General features: G+C 35.5%; 1 protein-coding gene across 4 annotated transcripts in view; it reads right to left on the minus strand.

The window, feature by feature from the left end:
- iqsec3a (IQ motif and Sec7 domain ArfGEF 3a) overlaps positions 1-23,218 on the minus strand; it is a 187,109-nt gene that overhangs the window by 160,664 nt on the left and 3,227 nt on the right. For all 4 annotated transcript variants that reach the window (XM_073866681.1, XM_073866700.1, XM_073866689.1 and 1 more), the window contains exon 2: positions 5,504-5,581. In XM_073866681.1, the coding sequence (XP_073722782.1) occupies positions 5,504-5,581 (78 nt within the window). The remainder of the gene's footprint in view (positions 1-5,503; positions 5,582-23,218) is intronic.

Raw genomic sequence — 23,218 nt, forward strand, 5'->3', positions numbered from 1 at the left:
AGCTATTGCTTAATTTACCTGTTCACCATAAAACATTATTCTGGGGATGTTAATTAGTATTCAACTCGCCAGCACCCCACCTGGGACACTGTAATTTTTAGGCTTTTAATAAATGGTTTAGCTATTTATTAATCCTTTGTAATATGGTATTTAACATTGGATTCCCTTTGAATCTCTCTTACTAATTCAGTGGTTTCCAAATTGGAGGGTGGGTCCCTCTTGGGGGCTCAAGATGGTGCTGGGGGGTCAATTTTATAGTTATATGAGATTTTATAAAATACATTACTTTATCGTAAATTCTGTGTAATCAAACCATAAGAAATATAGCTACCAACCAACCAACTTTCACAAGATTTCGTGATATAGCCACGTATCATTTTGATTCTTTTTTTTGTGATATTGTCACGAATTTCCACATTTTTTCGTGATTGTATCACACATTTCTGTTTATGTGTCATTGTCACGTATTGGTTACACAACTGTTTTGTCCTATTTTCTTACCATTGTCGCTTCGGTTTAGGGTTAGATTTACATAAAATGACATCCCTACCCAAACCCAACTCAAATCCCAACGCCAGGCAACAATTGATTAAAGTTTAGAAAATATAAAAGAATACATCAGAAAAAATAGTATAAACCAATAGTTAAAGTGACATACTAACCCAAACACCAAATCTAACCCTAAACTGAAGCGACAATGGTTTGAAAATAGGAAAAAACAGTTGTGTAACCAATCCGTGAGAATGCCACGGAAAAGAAAGTCCGTGGCAGGGCCACGGAAATATGCGGAGATCCGTGAGAATGCCACGGAAAATTTGCAAAAAATTCTGTGACTATCCCACGGAACTTTGTGAGATCATGTTGAATAACCAATACGTGACAATGACACATAAACAGAAATTTGTGATACAATCACGAAAAAACGCGGAAATTCGTGACAGTATCACGAAAAAAGAATCCAAAAGTTAATTGACTATATCACAAAATTTTGTGAGACTGGGCTGTGTATTATTTAACATGTTTTGTTTAAATCAGATTTTAGGTTGTGATTGTTTTATGTCATACATTACATTTTCTTTTGGGGGTTTCGAAGGGATGCACCCTACACAAAGGGGGGCACACTCCTAAAAGTTTGAGAAACACTGTACTAAGTTACGCCAACAAAAGTAATTTTAAAGGCCAGATAAGGAAAAATACAGCCTTAGGATAAATAATTTGACCTTCAGTTTATACCATTTCGAGTAACTCCTCAACTAATGCCCAGGGGTGACCAAGGATTTGAAACCCTACACAAACACCTTCCATTTGATAAATGTCATGTTATTTCCTCCTCTGCAGTACACAACTCTAAAACAAACCTATGGGAGTGATACGATTACATCCTTCTTATTTGCTCCTTCTGGGTCTAACTCAATAACTTTTGCCCTCTGTGGGCTTACTGCGTGATTTAGAGGCTTCTCAGTGGGAGACCGCAGTGTTCCATCTACACTAACAATGGGGAGAGTTGGCCGTCATCAATACCAGATTGCTTTACATGCTGTGCTCATCTCTTCCTTGAACCATCAATTTCGATACAGCCCAACCTTTGCAGAGTGCTATTGCTATTGATGTTAATTACAGAATAGTATTGAAGTTAATTACTATTGATGCCGTCTCAGCAATACGCAGGCAATTCGTGAAGCTGCACGACAGCAGGAATTTGCATGGCTGGCTTATTTTAAAACTATGTACTCTAATAGGTTATTTTTAATTATTTAATTATTATTTCAAGAATTATTTTAATTATGGGTCAATGACATGAAGCTTATTATTTTGTGTCCGTATGGTTCAATTAAATGTAAAAGGGTTAAAATTTCAAAATAGATTTGGAGATTCCTTGCATACATTCTCTTTTTTGAGGACCAAATCTTTCTGGTTTTTATTTCAGTTTGAATGAATATTTGGGGGATAATTGCAAAAATGTCAATGTGGTGTAACCGGTCTGTGTCAATTGGTGTAACTAGTATTTTTTATGAAAATATAAATATATTAATAAAAAATGTGGAATAAAATATAATCATTTAGTTTAGTATAATATGATTTTTTTACAAACATTTTGACATCATTTGTTAAAGATTATTTAGAAAACAGAGCTGTTTTCAGCATATGTCAGGACAAATATTAGAAAAACAATTTTTTTTATGATGATTATGCTTATATGGAGCCCCTAAGGGGACATGGAGCAAAAATTAAATAAAGTGTGCACGTGATAGTTTCACTTAAACTTTAAAAAAAATTCTGCATGAACGTTTCACGTGAGCACATGAAACTAAACTTTATTTTTTTATTCAATGTCACGTTAGGGGCTCGGTATGCTTACATGCCATCAAGGTGAATAAAATGTTTCATATTTCTCATTCTTTGGTGCAATTGGCAGTTACACCATTTGACATTTTCAGGTCCATTCAGTCTTAAATTGTATAAAAATTGTGCAAATGTACTTTTTTATTGCATTAAATCAACTTAAAAACACTATGTGCATTAAAATATATCTGATGCATGCTTTTAAAACAAGTTAGTTTCACGTGCGCACGCAATAGTTTCACTTAAACTTTAAAAAAAATTCTGCACATGAAGGTTTCACGTGAGCACATGAAAGTAAACTTTAAATTTTTTTATCCAATGTCACGTTGGGGCTCGGTATGCTTACATGCCATCAAGGTGAATAAAATGTTTAATATTTCTCATTCTTTGGCGCAATTGGCAGTTACACCATTTGATATTTTTTCAGGTCCATTCAGTCTTAAATTTTATAAAAATTGTGCAAATGTAATTTTTTATTTCATTAAATCAACTTATAAACACTATGTGCATTAAAATATATCTGATGCATGCTTTTAAAACAAGTTAGTTCCACATGCGCACGCAATAGTTTCACTTAAGCTTTAAAAAAAAATCTGCACATGAAGGTTTCACGTGAGCACATGAAACTAAACTTTAAAATTTTTTTATCCAATATCACGTTAGGGGCTCGGTTTGCTTACATGCCATCAAGGTGAATAAAATGTTTAATATTTCTCATTCTTTGGCGCAATTGGCAGTTACACCATTTGATATTTTTTCAGGTCCATTCAGTCTTAAATTTTATAAAAATTGTGCAAATGTAATTTTTTATTTCATTAAATCAACTTATAAACACTATGTGCATTAAAATATATCTGATGCATGCTTTTAAAACAAGTTAGTTTCACGTGCGCACGCAATAGTTTCACTTAAGCTTTAAAAAAAAATCTGCACATGAAGGTTTCACGTGAGCACATGAAACTAAACTTTACATTTTTTTATCCAATGTCACATTAGGGGCTCGGTATGCTTACATGCCATCAAGGTGAATAAAATGTTTAATATTTCTCATTCTTTGGCGCAATTGGCAGTTACACCATTTGACATTTTCCGATCCATTCAGTCTTAAATTTTATAAAAATTGTGCAAATGTAATTTTTTATTGCATTAAATCAACTTAAAAACACTATGTGCATTAAAATCTATCTGATGCATGCTTTTAAAACAAGTTAGTTTCACGTGCGCACGCAATAGTTTCACTTAAACTTTAAAAAAAATTCTGCACATGAAGGTTTCGCATGCGCACATGAACGTTTCACGTGAGCACATGAAAGTAAACTTTACGTTTTTTTTATCCAATGTCACGTTAGGGGCTCGGTATGCTTACATGCCATCAAGGTGAATAAAATGTTTAATATTTCTCATTCTTTGGCGCAATTGGCAGTTACACCATTTGATATTTTTAAGATTTCGTCTTAAATTTTATAAAAATTGTGCAAATGTAATTTTTTATTGCATTAAATCAACTTAAAAACACTATGTGCATTAAAATATATCTGATGCATGCTTTTAAAACAAGTTAGTTTCACGTGCGCACGCAATAGTTTCACTTAAACTTTAAAAAAAATTCTGCACATGAAGGTTTCGCATGCGCACATGAACGTTTCACGTGAGCACATGAAAGTAAACTTTACGTTTTTTTTATCCAATGTCACGTTAGGGGCTCGGTATGCTTACATGCCATCAAGGTGAATAAAATGTTTAATATTTCTCATTCTTTGGCGCAATTGGCAGTTACACCATTTGATATTTTTTCAGGTCCATTCAGTCTTAAATTTTACAAAAATTGTGCAAATGTAATTTTTTATTTCATTAAATCAACTTATAAACACTATGTGCATTAAAATATATCTGATGCATGCTTTTAAAACAAGTTAGTTTCACGTGCGCACGCAATAGTTTCACTTAAGCTTTAAAAAAAATCTGCACATGAAGGTTTCACGTGAGCACATGAAACTAAACTTTAAAATTTTTTATCCAATGTCACATTAGGGGCTCGGTTTGCTTACATGCCATCAAGGTGAATAAAATGTTTAATATTTCTCATTCTTTGGCACAATTGGCAGTTGCACCATTTGATATTTTTTCAGGTCCATTCAGTCTTAAATTTTATAAAAATTGTGCAAATGTAATTTTTTATTGCATTAAATCAACTTAAAAACACTATGTGCATTAAAATATATCTGATGCATGCTTTTAAGTTTTTTAAGTTTTTTTAAAAGATTTTTGAATTTCTCATCTTGCCAAACAATTTTTGTCACTGACCAATATGTGACCCTGGTAAAATAAAAACGTTTTGAGTGGATAAATATCAAAAAGTAGCCCTCCAGATTGTTTTATCTATTGTGGTAACCCTTGCTCACAAAAAGGTTGGAGACCCCTGCTTTACGACATGACTTTATAAACAATAACGATTAATTAATAATTTTATTCAACTCATTCAAAGCAGAAAATTTGGCATGTGTCATGTAATTATTTAAAAATGTGTTTATTTAAGTTGTTGAAAATAACTTTTTGTTTGAAATGGATGGTTGTTGGAGGAGCTCTGCAGAGCATTAAGAATAGAAATATTTTTTAACTGTAGATTGCTTTATTGATTATACTGGAAGCAATTTAGCTTTGACACGCCACAACGTACCATCTTGTTTGGTATACACGGTGTCAGGACTACAAAATCCTAATCATTATCTTTTTTTGTTGCGGTTAAATGCTTTTTAAATGACTAAAACATTGGCAAGAGATGTGGCCAGATTTCTGTTTGATTGATTTAAGTGATCATCACGTAGCCGGAGACTTATCATGATGCTCGTGTAAACACGGCTACGCTAACAGAATAGAAATGACTTTTAGCTTCTGCCTTAAGACAAATGCCTTGAACTTACAAACATGGCAGTAAAACATTAAAAGATTTCTTTTCATTGATTTGAAATAAATATTAGTCCTTCCTCAAGGTGACAGTTGAATAGGAAGGAGATAATGCATGAAAAGACTCACAACCACTTCACGACAGGTGTAACCAGGGCAGATGTGTTGCCTAGCACAATCAGAAACCAGAAGAGCACAGTTATCCTACTTTGGTTATAGAGTATTTGGTTAGGAGCCACCAAGCACTCACTCCTACCTGGGTACACAGGCCTGAGAGTCAGACTCAGGGGCGTCCGGAGCGGGACAACAAAACTGGTGCAGAACTGTCTGGTTCCTGTAAGAAAGAAGGAGAGAGACATTGTCAAAAATTGCTAGACAGATTTATTAAAATGCTGATTTTAGTGCTTATATGTGACCCATCTGTAAAATCCAGGCTAAAGTCTCATAATCTTATTATGAGAGGAGCATCAAAGTTTGATTTATTTCACTCTTTAACATGACCTTACTCAGTCAATATTAAATAGCTGGGTTAGCTTGGTTTTCACAGACAAATGTGAATAGGGATCCACCTATCCATTCATCCTATTCCCATGTTCCCTTTTCCTCACTGAAACACCTTTCAAAGCACGACAACACATCAGAAAACCCTCTTACCCAGGACAATCAACCATTTCAATTCAAAGCCATCATTGTGACTCTCTTTCCTCTACAATAATACACAATACAAAGCCTCTGACATTCATACTGCATACTGCTTTCATCTCCAAGAGCGAGTGTGCCATCAAAAACGACATGTCTGTAAATGCCATCCCATCTGAAGTGTCTATCCACTTCACTTCTCCATGGCGCTGGACCTCTAGTCCAATAAAGCAGATCTGGTAAAGTGGTAAAGTACAGTATTATTACCCAATATGTCAGTTGAATAAGTTAATAAAAGTTATGCTGGTACAGTATTTCTGCAGGCTTTAGAAATGTAGGGGGCAGAAATCCCATTTGCTAAGACAGATTATCTCTCCCTCCTTCAACCTCTGTTTCAACTCTTTAACTTTTCTCTGCAATTACAGTACTTGTAAATCATTCTGTTCCCTGTTGAAATACAAGGCAACTGGATTTAGTACCAAGTCAAGGATACAGCAGTAGAAGGCAATTTTGGATTGCCTTCATCTACCGACTCAAACATCAGGCCAGGATCACAAGGGAAACCTTGCTACTAAAGTGAAAAAGAGGAGAGTTTAAGAAGTCTCGATTAGCCTCAGTGTTTTGTTTGCACAGACAACCCAGTCTCACCCCATGGCGTCAATATTTGACGACACTTGACCATGCGTCAATATGTTGACGCGGAGGGTATACCTTTCGCGTAATTTTTTGACGAACTGGGGACTTCAATACTATTAAGTCCGTTGCATTGTCTTTCCTATTTTCTTACCATTTTCTACCATTTTCGCGTCGGTTTAGGGTTAGATTTACATAATGACATCCCTACCCAAACCTTTCCCTAACCCCAATGCCAGGCGACAACTGTTTAATTTCGCGTACCTAATAGTATTGAAGTCCCCAGTTCGTCAAAAAATGGGTGTGAGACCGTGTTAGCACAGAATATGGAACACAATCAGATAAAACAGCATTTATGCACAGTTTTAGAGTAAAAAAGAAACACCCCAGTCTTCTGTTCATTTTAACGATCATGTAATTTAAAGAAAATTGTGCGAAAAAATGATAGTTTAACATACCGCGTTAAAAGTCTTCCTTGGTTTTTTCGCCAAAAGTAGCACATATGCATAGTTTCTTTACATTTACTTTACATGTCACGTCTAAAACCATGCGATAAAGTGACCACCCTGCTTTTCTACTTCCGGCCTCTGTTAATTTAATGGTCTGACTAGTTGCTAAACTAAACTCTTGAAGAAATACCTTATCGAAAATAAAAATTCCTGTGTAATCTATGTGTTGTTTATTTTGCTTGTTATATAAATAAACTAAAAGGACTTTGTTGTTATTGATTTTTAGCCAAGTTTACCGGAAGTTAAGTGTGTTCCACGAAAGCCATTTGTTTATGTTGTTACTGCTATAACCACCGCACCATCGTGATGAATTAGTGCGTTACCATCACGGTGGTAAAAAACTGCCACCATCACAGCCCTAGCGTAGGGGTATAAAATAAAATTGGGATTGGGCCTAATTTCTTTAAATAATAAGTTGCTTTATTTTTTGCAAATATACACTGTAAAAAAGAATACGCTGAATTTACTAAAAAATATAGTGCATCATTTTTGCGTCCCTCTTTGTAAGCAAGTTTCACATGGAATTTTAAGCAATTGCTTAATTTTTTTTTTAGCCTAAACTGCTTAAAATTCCATGTAAAGCTTACTTTAAAAATTGCAAATGCTTAAACTGCTTAAAATTCCATGTAAAACTTACTTTAAAAGGTGGGTGCAAAGATTGTGCACTATATATTATTATTTTTTAGTAAATCCAGCGTATTAGTTTTTTCAGTGTATCTTGAATTTAGAGGCCATTTTTATTAATTTTGGTGACATTTTTGACACAATCCCTGATTGATTTCTGATCCAGCACATAACAAAACAAATCAATATAGAAATAACCCTGTTGATTACATCTGAAGCAGGACATTTTATGTCAGACATTGCAGCAATTATGTGAAATCACTGCAATTGTAGTCTTCCCAAGTCCCAAAATCCCAAATCCTCTTAATCTGAAACCGAGTACAGATGCGGTTAAGACTGAGACAAAACTGAGACCATCAAAAATGTTCTCGAGGCCAGTCTCGAGTACTACAACACTAGAAATCAGTGGCTTTAAAATACACCTAGCAGTTATTTATCAGTCTAAAGTAAACATTACTACCCAAAAGATCACCAAGGTGTACTTGAAAGAAATAAGCAGAGGCTTCATTTGGAGAACTCTGACAGGACTCTGAAAGACATCCTCAAATTAATCAAAAGCATTGCAATCTGATTTGGAATAAAATTATATATTTCAAAGAAACTTCTACTCTTAGGCAGCCCCAAGGCTTTTAAAAAGATGAAAGTGTTGTTTTTGACATCTGGTGAAAAATGTATCATTTTAAAACGCATAAACACAAAATTAGTCTCAAGTTTGTATGAAGGTTTATCACTTTAAAGATGAAATGGTGTTTCGGAGTGAGATGCAATCCTCATTTTGAACCAACACTAACTGGCCCTGAGTTGCCCGTGGCAATTCTGACTACTTTGTCACATGCTTTTGTCCTCTCATACTCACAGTGAGTAAATCAAGAATGTTTTCAATATAAATGAAAGGTTTGATGATTGGGGATCTAATAAATTCATGTTTTAAGTGAATTTGTGACTGCAGTACAAAATGATAACTACGTTTTTTTGCTAATTATTACCCAAGTTTTTAATTTGAGCTCATATCAAGTAACTTGTACTCTTGTAGCTTAACTTGTAGAGATGTTTACAGTACATAGCTTTCACATAGTAAAACCAAGGGGATGTACATAATGATAAAAAATAATGTTTTGAATGTACCATAGTGTCTACCCAGTGTATAAATGAAAAAATCTTTAAAAAAAATTATAAAACAACAACAATAACAATTCATAAAATTATGCATAACAAATGAAAGTCTATAGTGCATTAACATTACATTATGTAATACTTAAGGTAAAAACAAAGAATCTGAAATAGTAACATATTATAAATTCTGAGTCACGGTTGAAGCTATTTTAAAGTAGTTGACGTAGACATGACATGGTATGTTACTGTATTAAATTGAACCACAGTTTTAAGCGCTCATCTACGCGTACAACTACAAGTATCCAAGTTAGAAAGGTAGCATATTCTAATGGAAGATGAGGTCGATTTTAATTTAAGTGTTTTGAAGGGATGACACCGACTCACTCAAAAACACACATAAACATGTACAGTCGTCCTCTAAATCTGTCTTGAAAGTGTTTAATCCCCATTTTACAGAGGATTAAGCCTGGTGAGTGGGATTATTTGTTTGTGTGTCTAAAAATATATAAAGCAATCCAGACTAGGTTAAGCAGAAAGCATACTTTTAAGGAAACATGGGTTACGTAACTCAAATTTATTCGATAAAAGAGACTCAATAAAAAGGAATGTAATTTTCTCACTTAAGCCACATAATTGTATCCTAAATAGTGCATTACTGCTACCAACTATTAGCACAGATTATATACGCTTTACCAACTTGCTTCAGTGTGGTTTTAGACTAGTTGATACATGAACCCAATTAAAAATAAATTTGTGTGATAACCAAAATGTCAAAATATTTTTTTATTATTAAAAGTCAACTATTAGCATAACTAGAGTTTGGAATTTTAATAAAGGTCATTTTTGGGGTGGAGCAGATATAATCATTACAACTCATCCTTATCATACTTAACATTGGAGCATCATTTGTGCTACGAATATGAATGAAACCTCAAATTCGGTACTATTGCTCCTTATACGCAAAGTACACAGCCTGATCTCACAAGAATTCTGTATTTTACGAGTTGGCTAATTCAAATGAATTTGTATGACGACATTTGTACATTTTCATTTAATTCCATGCTTTTTATATATATAAGTGTTTACTTCAAGATATATTTAATAATTCTCAAAAAAAAACTTTGCTTGGATTTATTCGAACATCTATGACACATGCATTCTTTAATATATTTTATTGAATACTACTATATTTTACAGCTACACAGTGACTGTCATATGATCCAGCACTTCTGTCAAGATTTAATTATAAATAAAAATGGAATTTTTTATATTTAAATGAAGTTAATTTTGACATCTAATGTACTTGAAAGGGGTTGGGGGCACCACAATATAAGTCCAGTTTGGGCACCCATTTGGCTAGCTGTGGGCCAGCATCAAATCGTAACTTCTTGAGTAGGGGTGTGCAAATACTTTTCCTAGCAAACATAAATTTTTTACTCAAAAGAAAATTAAACTAAACATTGTAAAGTCATATACTGTAGATGTCTGTGAAATCTTTATTCTTGGCTCAGAAAGTAACCACAATTTACTGACAAACAGCCCTAGCAACTCACTTTGTATTCAGAAAATCACGAATCTTTTAATTTAATATTAAACTATTATGCATTAAAAGTTGCTAAAAACTTTCTCGGTGTCCTTTATGAAAGGCTTTAACTTTGAACATTTTCACATAAACATTGCTTCTTGTTCTCTATGATGAGTTTTACAGACCAATGATCTGCATCAGTGCGAAAGCAGGCATTAGTACTCCAGATTAAACAAAGATAAGACACACAGAGCATAACATCCGATCTCCTATCAGACCGTTTCGACCCACCTTGCAAGGTTAAGCCCATAATAACTCATGGAACAAACATATAAAGCTCCACTGGGTTGACACGGTTTGCTTGGTAGCTTAATCTGTCGCAGCTTCTGATATCAGGCCGAACGGTCAATCTTCTCCAAAATGCACCTTACTCAGCACTTATGTTACTTTGTTGTGTTTACAGGATGAATCACGCAGCTCAGACTGATCATTTTATTCATGATTTTGACTTTGAGTATCATGAAAAAGAATCAAAAACTTAAGTGACAATCAGTGATGCGCGGTTGATCCAAAATGAGTGTTCACCCGTGGTTCACACGAGTTTCGGGTCATTTGAAATAAAGATGCCAATTAACTATTTTAAACAATGACTACTTTTAAAAAATGCGGGCAAGTGAGCGGGTCGGGTACAATATTTTTCTTTTTTTTTTGCAGTCCGAGCTGCAGGCGGGTTAGTTGAAAAAGTCGGTCGGGTGCGGGTTGTTTATACTATAGGTACATCATTTTGTGAGACTGGGTAGTTTTAATGATAAAATGTGCTATTTAAAAAATACATTTGAATAGTGTATTGTCTTCCTAGAGCGCATAATAAGCTAAAATAGCAACATTGTAGTTAAGGACGGTATATGCTGCAAGGTCGAGTTTTGATTGGGTGCTTGACTAAGCGTGCTTCCCCACCCTAAAACATTACGTACAATTTCTTGCACTACGGAAAGCTGGCGCCGGCACTGTGTGTACACCGGTGTATGATTTCAACGAGTAAGACTTCACAGAACTATTAAACAGCTAGTTGTGGGATTATATTAGCTCAAAATTAGAGAAAATCCACAAATTTAAAATCAGATGCACAATTTCTTCAAGATACAAGAGAGCCTATTTTACACTGTGTTTCATTGCTTTTCATCCCTTCTCCCTTTCCAAATCTTTTCAAGTTAAAAAATAAACACACAGCAACAAAACTGCAATGATTCTGACAAAAATATTACTCTTTCACCAAGCAATGTACTTCTTTAAAAGCGGAGTGGTTGCTAAGCAACATAGACAAAGCAATGCACAGATGGGGATGTGCATGAATACTTATGTAATGCTGCGATCAGATTTGTGTTTCTGAAATAGTTTACAATGACTTTGAATGTGTTCAACCAATCATAATTAGCACTATAACTCTCCATTTTATAATATTACCAAATTTGAACTTGTATAGGCCTACCAGTATGGTAACAGCACTGACGGGGATGCACAAGCTGCAACTAAAATGAACGATAAATGTTGATGAATTTTAGAATAGATACAATAGAAGTTCACATTTGAAAGATATTTATATGAAGAGTTTGCTTTAACTCAATTCTGAATCGTATTGAAATCCACATCACCCTGTTTTCAAGCCGAGCTTTGACATCAACCAAACTCTGACGTCAAACAAAACGATTTGCACCAAAGTGTGAAAATATTTTTAAAGTACCATCTGCAGTGGCTCATATATTTCGAACTGAATTTGCCCTGTTGTACAGAATATGATGCATTAAGCAGTAGATTAATCGATATAAATAGCAATGAATAGCATATGGATAGCCCTGTGGAGATGGGAAGAAAGCTTTTTATAAAAGCCCATCTCCCGGTTACAAGCATACACACGCAAACATGTACTGTATACTCATTCAGAATTAATGCACTAAGCCTTCTTGAAAGGTTTATATTAGCAGCAAGGCAAGAGCAGTTCATCACCCATCCACAACACAAGCAAAACAGTACAGCATTCAGAAAAGTTGGGACATTAATACTTTAAGCATTTAGAAGACGAAGAGAGTTCAATTGAAAAGTTTGTGCCTTTACATGGTTTATGATTTCTAAGCATGGTTTCGTAACCATCTGTTCTGTAAGCCGACCCATAAACACTGACTGGATGTTCCTGGAACAGCATCTTCTGTTGGCCCAGCCAGGAATCACATTTCAATGCTAATCATGTCCCCAATCCATTTTATTACTATTAAAAGTGAAAAATGGCCACACATAAATATCCAAACTAAGTGTTTTACGTAAATCAGATTTCCTAATCCTATCACTATATGGTTTATAAAACCAGAGACATCTAAACACTTCATACATATTCATAGATGATATGTCTAAACATTTTTATTTACTTGAGATCTGCTATAATGTACAAGGTATTTAATGTGATTAGCATGCAATCAGTAAAACAAACAAAAACTGTCTATAGGCAGAAAAAGACATTTTAAAGATTTTGCAGACAATCTTATAGGAATGTTCATAAATCCCCAAGATCTAATCCTATTAATTAATATGAATTTGTGCCAAGACAATCAAGGATGCTTATCCAGAATATGTCCTATACTTTGAAACTTCATAGGGAAAGCTCTAAACATGACTACTGCCATTCAGAACAGAACACAACATAACACACTGAAAACAATGTTGGCACACATTAAATTATGATGTTACAGCTCTATAGATGTGTGGGAGTCCTATTGATGACACCGATTTCCCCGTCTTTTAAGCATGCAGGACGCACAAAGCTTATTCAATTCATTCAGTTTGCAGAATTTTGGGTTATTGTAAGCATTCAAGCCTTTCTGGCAACAACATAGCTGCCAGGTGTGAGAAGCTGTACAAAAGAACAAAACGAAAATCAAAAATAAAATAAAAAATGTGGATTGTGCTAATTTCTTGGAATATGAGAAAATGATATGTGTGTGGTTTTACATGAAGGGTATGTCCAGACATGCACCATTGCTGTCTAAGTCCTGATTCGTCACGACCACACTGATGATGTAATATAAAGAGTCTCGCGAGGTCACAGCGCTGAGGGCGATTAATGCTGAATGACTGCACTGCACCACCTCCATGCCATTCACTGCTGCAGCTACTCTCAGAAATCAGACACTTTGGGCTTTATAATAAAGTTTTCCTGGAATTTTTGAATCATCTGGATTCTTTGTTGGTGTGTTTTCGGAGTAACTTCATTATAATTGTTTTTTTGCATACATTTTTTTATTTTGCGGTATTATATATGCAAATGGTTAAGGAGGAATAAGCATTATTCATATCTTAAACCACATCTTAAAGTTGCTTTATGAATATTCTCAAACACACCTTTGAAGTACACACATGACCTTCTACAGATACCTAAAGGGGTTGTGTAATGACTAAGAACATTAGGCAGAATTCATTAGACTGCTGGATGATTTGCAAGAGCAAAAGACACTATTTCTGCACTTCTGCACCATGCTACACTGTTATAGGTAGTGCTATACTGTACATATATAATACCTTTTATGATCACCTACATTTGCTAATTGTAAACGCTATAACGTATACCAATTTATATACCTATACACAATTTATTTAACAACTATATATTCTGATATAAATATGCATTTCCTGAAAAGCAGCTTAGAAACAATATGCAGTGTGAAAAACTTTATAAAAATAAATGTGAATTGAATGTGTGAGAAATTAAATTAGATATCGTAGTGTATACTAAAGTCGTTTTTCCATTTTCTGGTATGACTAGGCTCAGCATGACGTGGCTCGGCTAGACACGCTTTACTTGTGTTTGGTTCTGTTAGCTTTTCCACTGCAGTTAAGTACCGCTTGAGTGGGTGGGATTAAAGACTTATCGTTATAGTTGCGCGCAGTGACGGCCTGTGACTTCTTTTTTCGAGGGCGCTCGATGCGAAGTTCGTCACAACATGTATGTAGCCCATCATGTGTGTTGTTTGCTTGCATTTTCAAAATATGTGTTCTGCGCGTTGAGAGATCCTGTGTGCATCACGTGTTTTGTCAAAATAAGTGCCTGCTGCAAACACATCTACTGCCATGACATAATCGTAAACGCGACAAACAAACACACAAGGCAGGAGCAGTAAAACATGTCGATGAAATGGTGTTGTTGGCATGTGGATGTTTTCATCGCTAAAATGGGGGGTTTTGCAACACATATAATTAACGAAGAACAGAAAACGACATTACTCTGAACACTAAGGAAGCTGACTTGTTGCCTCACTGCCTCATGAGGCAATAGTCCCTTTCACACATATAGTCTTTACTGGTTATTTACTGGTAAATTGTAGTTAACAGGTTATGTGTTTGATCAGAACTGATTTTCTGGGAAATAAGTGCTGCCAATTAACCAGTAAGAGAGGTTGTAAGATTACCAGTAATTTACCGTTAAGCGGTATGTGTGAACAAAAAATATAAATTACGGCATTTAGAATGGAAGACGTCAAACCAAGCCAATCATAACGTTTTGATACAGATGATGCGTTTACCCCCGCTCTGTTTACGGACGTTTCCACACACACACACACACACACTGCTTAAAAGTCGAGCACACCTAAAATTAACATCCACATTACTTCACCAAAGTTGTTTAAAACAGCTTACCATCTATCTGCCGAATATCCGACGTCCTTAGCACACCATCTGTGAAGCCTAATGTGCAAACGGTATTGTTGTTTAAGACGCAGTTTCGGTTTGACATCCCCTAATGCAGTGGTTCTCAAACTTTTTTGGCTGAAGCATCCCTTTTTATGATTTAAACCAGACAACATCATTTAGCTTTAAAATACAGTGAAATGAGAGTGAGACAGTTATTATATCTGATGCCCAGAGCAGGTTTATTGCTTATTAGTATTCATCACAAAACTGGTGGTATTTTTGAGGCTCTGGTTTGTTTTTTCTTTTTAGCATCCTCTTTTAGGAAGCCACCTCTCCTAACTTAAATTATTTCGCGCAATAATAAAGCTGCTGAACTGAAACCTTAGCGCATGCGGTTGAACTGGCACATGCATTTTGTACAATGTGCTTTACATTTTTTATTTTTTAAATGCATCTTTGTGCAGTCCTAATGTCATATAAAAATACTATCATCATGATTTACTGATTTTATTGATTTATTCCTATATGTCAGTTTCCACTTTCTCTCACGTACCCCCTGCAGTACCCCAAAGTACCCCTAGGGGTACGTGTACCCCCATTTGAGAACCACTGCCCTAATGCAATGTTGTTTGGTCACGAGCAACTGTGACCATCAGCGTTTGCCACAGATGTGAAAACAGCAAAATACAGACTGTGGTTATGAAGTCATAACCTGCCATTGTTTAAAAATACAACACTGAGCTTGCCGCGTGCCACAGGTAACTTCCGCTTTCTCTCCGAGTTTACCGATATTTTGATACTAATGTATGAATGATGTCCTACTGGTAAAAAGACGTAACGTCACTGCGTGTGTGTGAACAGCACATTTTTTGTATTTACTGGTAAATTAATGGTAATTTACTGAAATTACTGTGTGAAAGAGGCTAATGACTACAGCAGTTTCAGGAAACACATTCGGACCACCTTCATAGGCAGCGTAACAGAATTCCATTTGAAATATAAACAGAGAGCACTTTTGTGATAACAAATCCCATATTTACAAACTACAATACTTATTTCTCGCTAAAAATGCAATAAAAAAGTGTAAAACAATATTTTTACACTAAATTTCTGCTCCAGACGCTTTCTTGGCCGCCAACCAATCACATTCCCCTTGCACACCCATGCATATAATTGTGGGACAAGACAATGAAGATATCTCAGGAGACATTGGATTCGGACATGCCTTCAAGCCTTCGAATGCAGCATTATAGAGATTTCAGATGCAGCCTTGGTTTGCTTGACGGTGCACAAGGGTAAGCTAATCTAAAATGTAGCATTTACGCTGGTTTTGACTGTTCTGTCTGACCAATAAGTGATCTGCTGTGGTACAGCTTACTTGGAACCTCAACCAAGGTGGCCCTAAAAAAAGTTTATCAGGGATACCGTACTGTACACAATTAAAAAAAAACACAAAAGTGAGCCGTACTATGTATTGGAAAAACACCATATGAGCCCAGATGATGTACTGATGAAATTTCTTTTTAAAGATTATGTTTTTAACCCTACAGCTTGATTTAAGTTTATTTTTCTCCACCCAGTTGAAATAAGATTTCTAGTCGATATATAAATCGACCACAAACTCTGTTACAACAAACACTAAAAACTTCAAGTTTTGCTCTCTATTCCCCTTTGAATATCTCTCAGGGGTGAACTAGCTAAACTGTTTCAGCATTTTTGGGCACTGTTAAATAATGAAATACCATAGATTTGCTATTTATTTACTAACCACTAGCCATTTAATTTAATGAAACGCTGCGCTAGCTGTGCTGCTATGGTGCTGTGGCAAATTTAAATTAAATTATTGTTACCCTTTTCAGTGCAAACTTTTCATCAGAATTGTAAAATGTAAGTGCTCCAATTCGCATTACTCCCCATGGAAAGCACCGGTACATCATTTTTATAAAAGAGACATTTTCCACTGTTATTTGCAGCAGTAAATAATTGATTCGGGTTTTTATGGCAGTAGTTGAGTGAGGCCGAAAAAACCAAGTAAAGTACAATTGCCAGATAGCCGTAACAGTTTCTTGAGAAAGATATCATGCAAATAGAATTTGTTTGCAACGGTACATTTGCTTACTTCCAGTATTGAATCAGGCATTATAACAATTCTGATAGCCCATCATGCCTCAGAGTCTCTCTCTCTCTCTCTCTCTCTCTCTCTCTCTCTCTCTCTCTCTCTCTCTCTCTCTCTCTCTCTATCTCTATCTCTATCTATCTATCTATCTGTATGCGTTTTCACGTTTGCCTTGTATAAGCAATTTACGTCCGTACTGCCTTTTAGAATTCGGCCCTAGTGCGACCTTTCCCAATCGCAATCTCTCTCTGCCTCTCTGTCCGTTTGGTATAATGAGGGGCTGCAATTGTTTGAAAGTCACCTTTGCATAGTCACCTTTCACACCCTTCCCCCCACATCCCAGTCTCTGAGCACGTACGGTCCTGACTAATGATGTGCGGGTTTTGCAGATGTCACTGATGCAGACTGCACAGACATGAAAAAGGGAAAAAGAAAAATGAAGCAATCTAAAAGCACTCAATAGAAAATGTGATATTCATGATTTGGGTTTCTGCCATGTGAAAGGCAGAGCCAGTCACCCTGTCATAACAAGAGCGACATGCCCGGCATCCACACTGTGATATAAACCTGCAGGAAACCTGCTGCTTAGAGAGACAGCGTGTAAACAATAAATGCTCGATGTTTTTGAAGTAATAAAGCACGGGAGGCACATGCATTTTGGTGATTTGACAGTAATTTTAGCATGGGTTACCCCCTTAAACTTGGCAAAATTACTGCCGTTATGAAACAGCATTAGAAACAATAAGATACAGTATGAGGCTGTCAATTGATTTAAATATTTCAATGTTCTCCGTGTACTCCGGTTTCCTCCCACAGGCCAAAAACATGCAAATTAGGTGAATTGGAGATACCAAATTGCCCCGCCCCAACATGTGTATGGATTAACTTGTAGATCAACTAACTGTTAACAGGGTCTCGCCATGAATAGCCATGGCGTAAAACATAAAGAGAGGAAGAAAATATTTCAATGCAAATAATCTTTTTTGTTAAAGAAAAAAAATCTTATGGTCTTATGTGTAATACTTCTGTTGGATAATTTGTGTGTATTACTTTTAAATTGTACCATTATGCAGCAGTGCTCTTTACACAAAAAAACTAATTATGTAATTTAAAAAATGCACAAAATGTAATTAATTTAAATCTTTTTAATTTTTATTAAACAACTAAAAATCTTGCACACTATACATTTTGCAAAAGTATCAAAAGTTTGGTAACACTTTACTTGAAGGGGTGTTCATAAGACTGACATAACACCTTCATAATCATGACAGGACACGTGTCATGAATATAAAGGATATTTTATGCATGTTTGTGACAACTGTCATTAAGTGTCATTTGTTCAATTATATCATTTTTAATGCAAAGATGACATTGTTTGAGATGTCTTTGTTATGACAACTTGACATAAACCAATACATCATAACTTGTCATGACAACTTAACATTACCAGGACAACATAACTGACCACTTTTTACCAGTGATACAAATTTAATTTGTCATTAAGTGTTAATATTCTGTCATATAGTTTTATAACAGCATCATTAATATTATTCTTGACCTCAACTACAGTGGTACAAATATAATTTGTCATTAAAATTTCATTAAGTGTTAATACTCTGTCAAATAGTTTTATGACAACATCATTCGTGTTATTTAGTTCATAATGTTTTTTAAGTTTCCTCTATGTGTTTAACAAATAAAATCAATCATTTATTAATAATATTAATAATAATTAAAATTGATAAAATTATATTTTATTGCATTTGGAGACCGATTCATCTAAAATTAAATGAAAACAGTACGATATTGAGTTAAGCCATGCAGCGTATGGTCCATATCGCTGGAAACCTAATTACATAAAATCAATTAATAAAATCAATTAAATGTTTTGTTTGTTTTTTCTTCTATGTCAGAAAATTTCAGATCCCTCTGTGTGAGGAAGAACAAGTTCTGTTAGTTGTCAGTTTTTTATGTATTGCGCACATACATAAAGTTAAGTATAATATTATGACTTGTCTGTGGCTTTTTTTTAAGGTATTTAAAACTATTTGAAATACAGTAGTATTAACACTTAATGACATTTAAATTATTCTGCTATGTCATGTTTATGACAGATTTATGACAAGTTATGATGTATTTGTTTATGTCAAGTTGTCATAACAAAGACATCTCAAACAATGTCATCTTTGCATTAAAATTACATAATTGAACAAATGATACTTAATGACAGTTGTCATAAATGTGCAAAAAATCTCCTATATGTTCATGACACAGGTCATGTCATGATTATGAAGGTGTCATGTCAGTCTTATGACAACATGATCTCACAAAGTTCCGTGGGATAGTCACGGAATTTTTTGCTAATTTTTCCGTGGCATTCTCACGGATCTCCGCATATTTCCGTGGCCCTGCCACGGACTTTCTTTTCCGTGGCATTCTCACGGATTGGTTACTCAACTGCTTTTTCCTATTTTTAAACCATTGTCTCTTCGGTTTAGGGTTAGATTTGGTGTTTGCGTTAGTATGTCACTTTAAGTATTGGTTTATATTCGTGAGATCAGGTTGCTTATGAACACCCCTCTAAAGTAAAGTGTTAGCAAAAGTTTTATTAATCACAACGTTTCTGTCCCATAACCTTCATCGGGTATATCCATCCGACTTTATGGGACCGAAACTTTTGCAAGATTTTTTTTTAATTTTGACCACTTTTGCTCTTTCCTCCTATGCACTATTACTTACAGGTGTGTGACGTTTATTGCTGATAATTAATTTAAACAGAACCTTTCCTCACACTTTCTCAATGTGATCTGGTGCTTGCATTGGTAACATTTACTTGTTGAGTCTAAATGATAAATGCATTTAAATATAAAACTCTTCCTTTAAGCATCCTGTGTAAATAAATCCAATGGAGTAAATGGACTATGGCGTAAATATTATTTATGTCAAATTAAATAAAGGCATTAATCGGAACAAATTCAATGCATTAACATGTACATTTCATTAAATATGTGTAATTAAAAACTTGAACAGCCCAATAAATAGCTACATTTATTAATGATAATAATGATATTAAACAACTGTAACAGGCTGTATCAACTATTTTACAAGGGTTTCAATTAATAAGTATTGAGAGCCAAACTATCCATTAAAAAAGATAATCTGTAAGCCATTATATCTACACAAGACCACCCAGCACCACATTAGCACTTCAGGACATCAGCCATAAATACCTCTATCATGTAATTAAAGTAAAAGCATGTGTGGAGAGAGAGAGAGAGAGAGAGAGAGAGACTAAACTGACATTCTCAATACTGTGTTAACTGGTATACAGTACTCTCTCTAAGGGAGACAGAAACTGTAATGCGAAAACCATAGCCTGTTCAAAATATGAAATCAAATTGTTTGTAGAACACTAAAAAAATTATTTATTTCGGTTTGAACCCATCAGGTTAAGAGGCTGGTGTCAAGCCAAATTTGCCCTCCCCAGAACCACATTTCTGTAGTGTGAATTCAGCTCTTCAGCTGTCTTCCCTAATATATTCCAGCGCTCTTCAAACACTTCCACGTTTCCGTCTAGCCTCACAGGCCCTGGCACACGTTTAAAGCCTGCAGCTCCTCAGCTGCAGATAAATATGGAGGGGTTGGGAGCCAAGTTGATGCCAAGGAGCAGACATGGAGTTGGGGTTTTCCAGGTGGCATATGTGATAAAAGTGTGCAAGTGTGTGTGTGCTCATGTTTATAGTAGATCTTAACGTGAATTTGTTTCTTTGAAAGCGTAAGATCGCTTGGGCAAAAATCTGTGGGTTACAGACAGCGGTGTTATTGGACACACCTCAGGCTTTAGTTTAGAGCCGAAGGGCCGCCAGCAGCAGCTTGGACCTCAAGAGCCCACTTCAAACAAACAGACACACATAATCAGATAGTAATTAGAATAGAAACCAATGATAAATAAAGGTAAGTCAAGTTAACTCACAAATGTGCATTTTGAAAATGTATACATTTATATTACATCCACAAGATGGCCAATGTTTTGAGATTAAGGGCCCGTTCCATTTCTACCCCCTCAAAACTTCCACTTGGTTTTGAGTGCCCTCAACAGTAAAGTCCTCTCAATGAGGACACCACTATATGGAAAATAGCATAGCGAACGTGTTAACCTACTTCACGCGCAGCATAGACACGTCTACCGGTCTTGCTGGGCTTGCAAGGTACCCTGGGTAATTTCATCTCAGACTTCGTTTTAAGCCTACATCGGTCCTGACAACATTTTGATGGTTGATTTTAAGTGGAAAATAGCACTCTGTTTTGCTTCCTAATGTAATGGGACGCCCTACACATGCACGCGCAAAATCAAGGGTTAGGGGAAGGGGATGTATTGGGACGGGCTCTTAAACTGGGTGAATTTAAGCCAAATGTCAAAATGACAAAATCTTATTGTTCCTAGACATCCTATGAGGCCCTGCCTGTGGAAACCCAGCTAAACTCATTTTTGGTGATTTACTACTTTCTACTAGCCTGGGTTTCCCCATGCTGCCTTGCGTGTAAATTTATTCACGCTGCAAGTCTAGCATGGAAACTATGGCCCTTTTTTGCCACTGAAATAGGGAACCAATCACAGAACAGGGAGGGGGCAGCAAGACGATGACGACGTCAATGCGACACACCGAAGCAGTTTTTTTTTATCCAACATGGCAGAAGACACAAACGTACTTTTCAATGCAGCCTTAGATAGTGTTCAAAGTAGTTTTAAACACAAGTTTATTTAAAAAAGAGCAACTTTTGGCGTTAAACAATTTCATATCCAAGAAGGATGTTTGGATATGGCAAGACATGTTAGCCACGGAGTTTTATAGGACCAACCTGCTAGGCATCGTCGTCGACGAAGTACAATGAACTTATTAATGGTAAGTGGTATTAATATCATATTGTCAATATGCCTGTACTGTGGTTGCCACTAAATTGTGTTGCTTTTCAATACAATATACAGCTACCGGTTTAGTTGCATAGCTTTCAGCTGTGTGCACACGAACTGAAAAAAGATGCTTACGTTTTAATTAATGTCGCTCTACATACGTCATCTGGTATAATTGAAACGATTGGATATGAGCTACGTACAGACGCATTTGATAGACATTCGTAGTGCCCAATGAACGGCTCTGGGCATTCGTAAACCACGCCTCAAATACAAGAAAATTAGCATATATGGTTCACAGACCACGTCTCATTTTCTATAAGACTGGTCTGGTGTTAGCCAGGCTAATATTTTACATAAAATCATCCTACAAGGTCAGAAAAAGAGCAAAGAAGTTGCCCATTAAACAGTTACTGATTTTAGATTAAATTTCTCCAAGACTCCATGACTAAATAGTTACATTTACATATACCGTGTCGAGGCCTTTTGAGATGGATACGCTGCTTAACAACATATTACTCCTAGCATTCAATCATTCTGTGGATTGGATGTTTCAGCAAGCACAGATGCCAAATACAACAGATGGCGCGCAAACCTGAGTGTGTGTGACTCGTGTCCTGTGACATCAGCTGAGAAATATATTGAGCAGCTTAGATGAAAATATTGGCCTTCATTTATGTCCTGTAAACTGTATATTCACCTTGCTTTTAACCAATTAGCATATGCTCTCTCAGAATAAGGCACTTTCCGGGAAACCTTCAATTTTACCAACATACTACTGGTGTTTTATTTAATTAATCCTTTTATTTTAATCTTTGAGTATGATTATGACTTTAATTGATCTTAGCCTCCACATTAATTCAAAGGTACGCAGGTTAATCGGACTTGCACCCCTTTAGCTCCCAGCTGTGGTGACCCAGTATGTCAACAGCTATTTGCAAATTTGCCTTTCCAGCTTTAAGGAAATAGAGATTAATAGAGCCTAACACAAACCAGAGATATAATCGAATTTATATTAGAGAAAGAGCTTAATTCAAACATGAGATATAATCTAACTTACATTAGAGATAAAGCCTAACTCAAACTCAGAGACGGAGCATAATGGAAAACAAATGTAGAGGTCAACTTGTCATAATCTTGAAATGTTAAAAAGCACAATTTATAACCTAAACTGCTTTCTTCTACAGCAAGTTTTTTAGGTTTTATTTTAAATGCAATACTTG

Source organism: Misgurnus anguillicaudatus, chromosome 1 (assembly GCF_027580225.2).
Source record: "Misgurnus anguillicaudatus chromosome 1, ASM2758022v2, whole genome shotgun sequence".
Taxonomy (NCBI): Eukaryota; Metazoa; Chordata; class Actinopteri; order Cypriniformes; family Cobitidae; genus Misgurnus; species Misgurnus anguillicaudatus.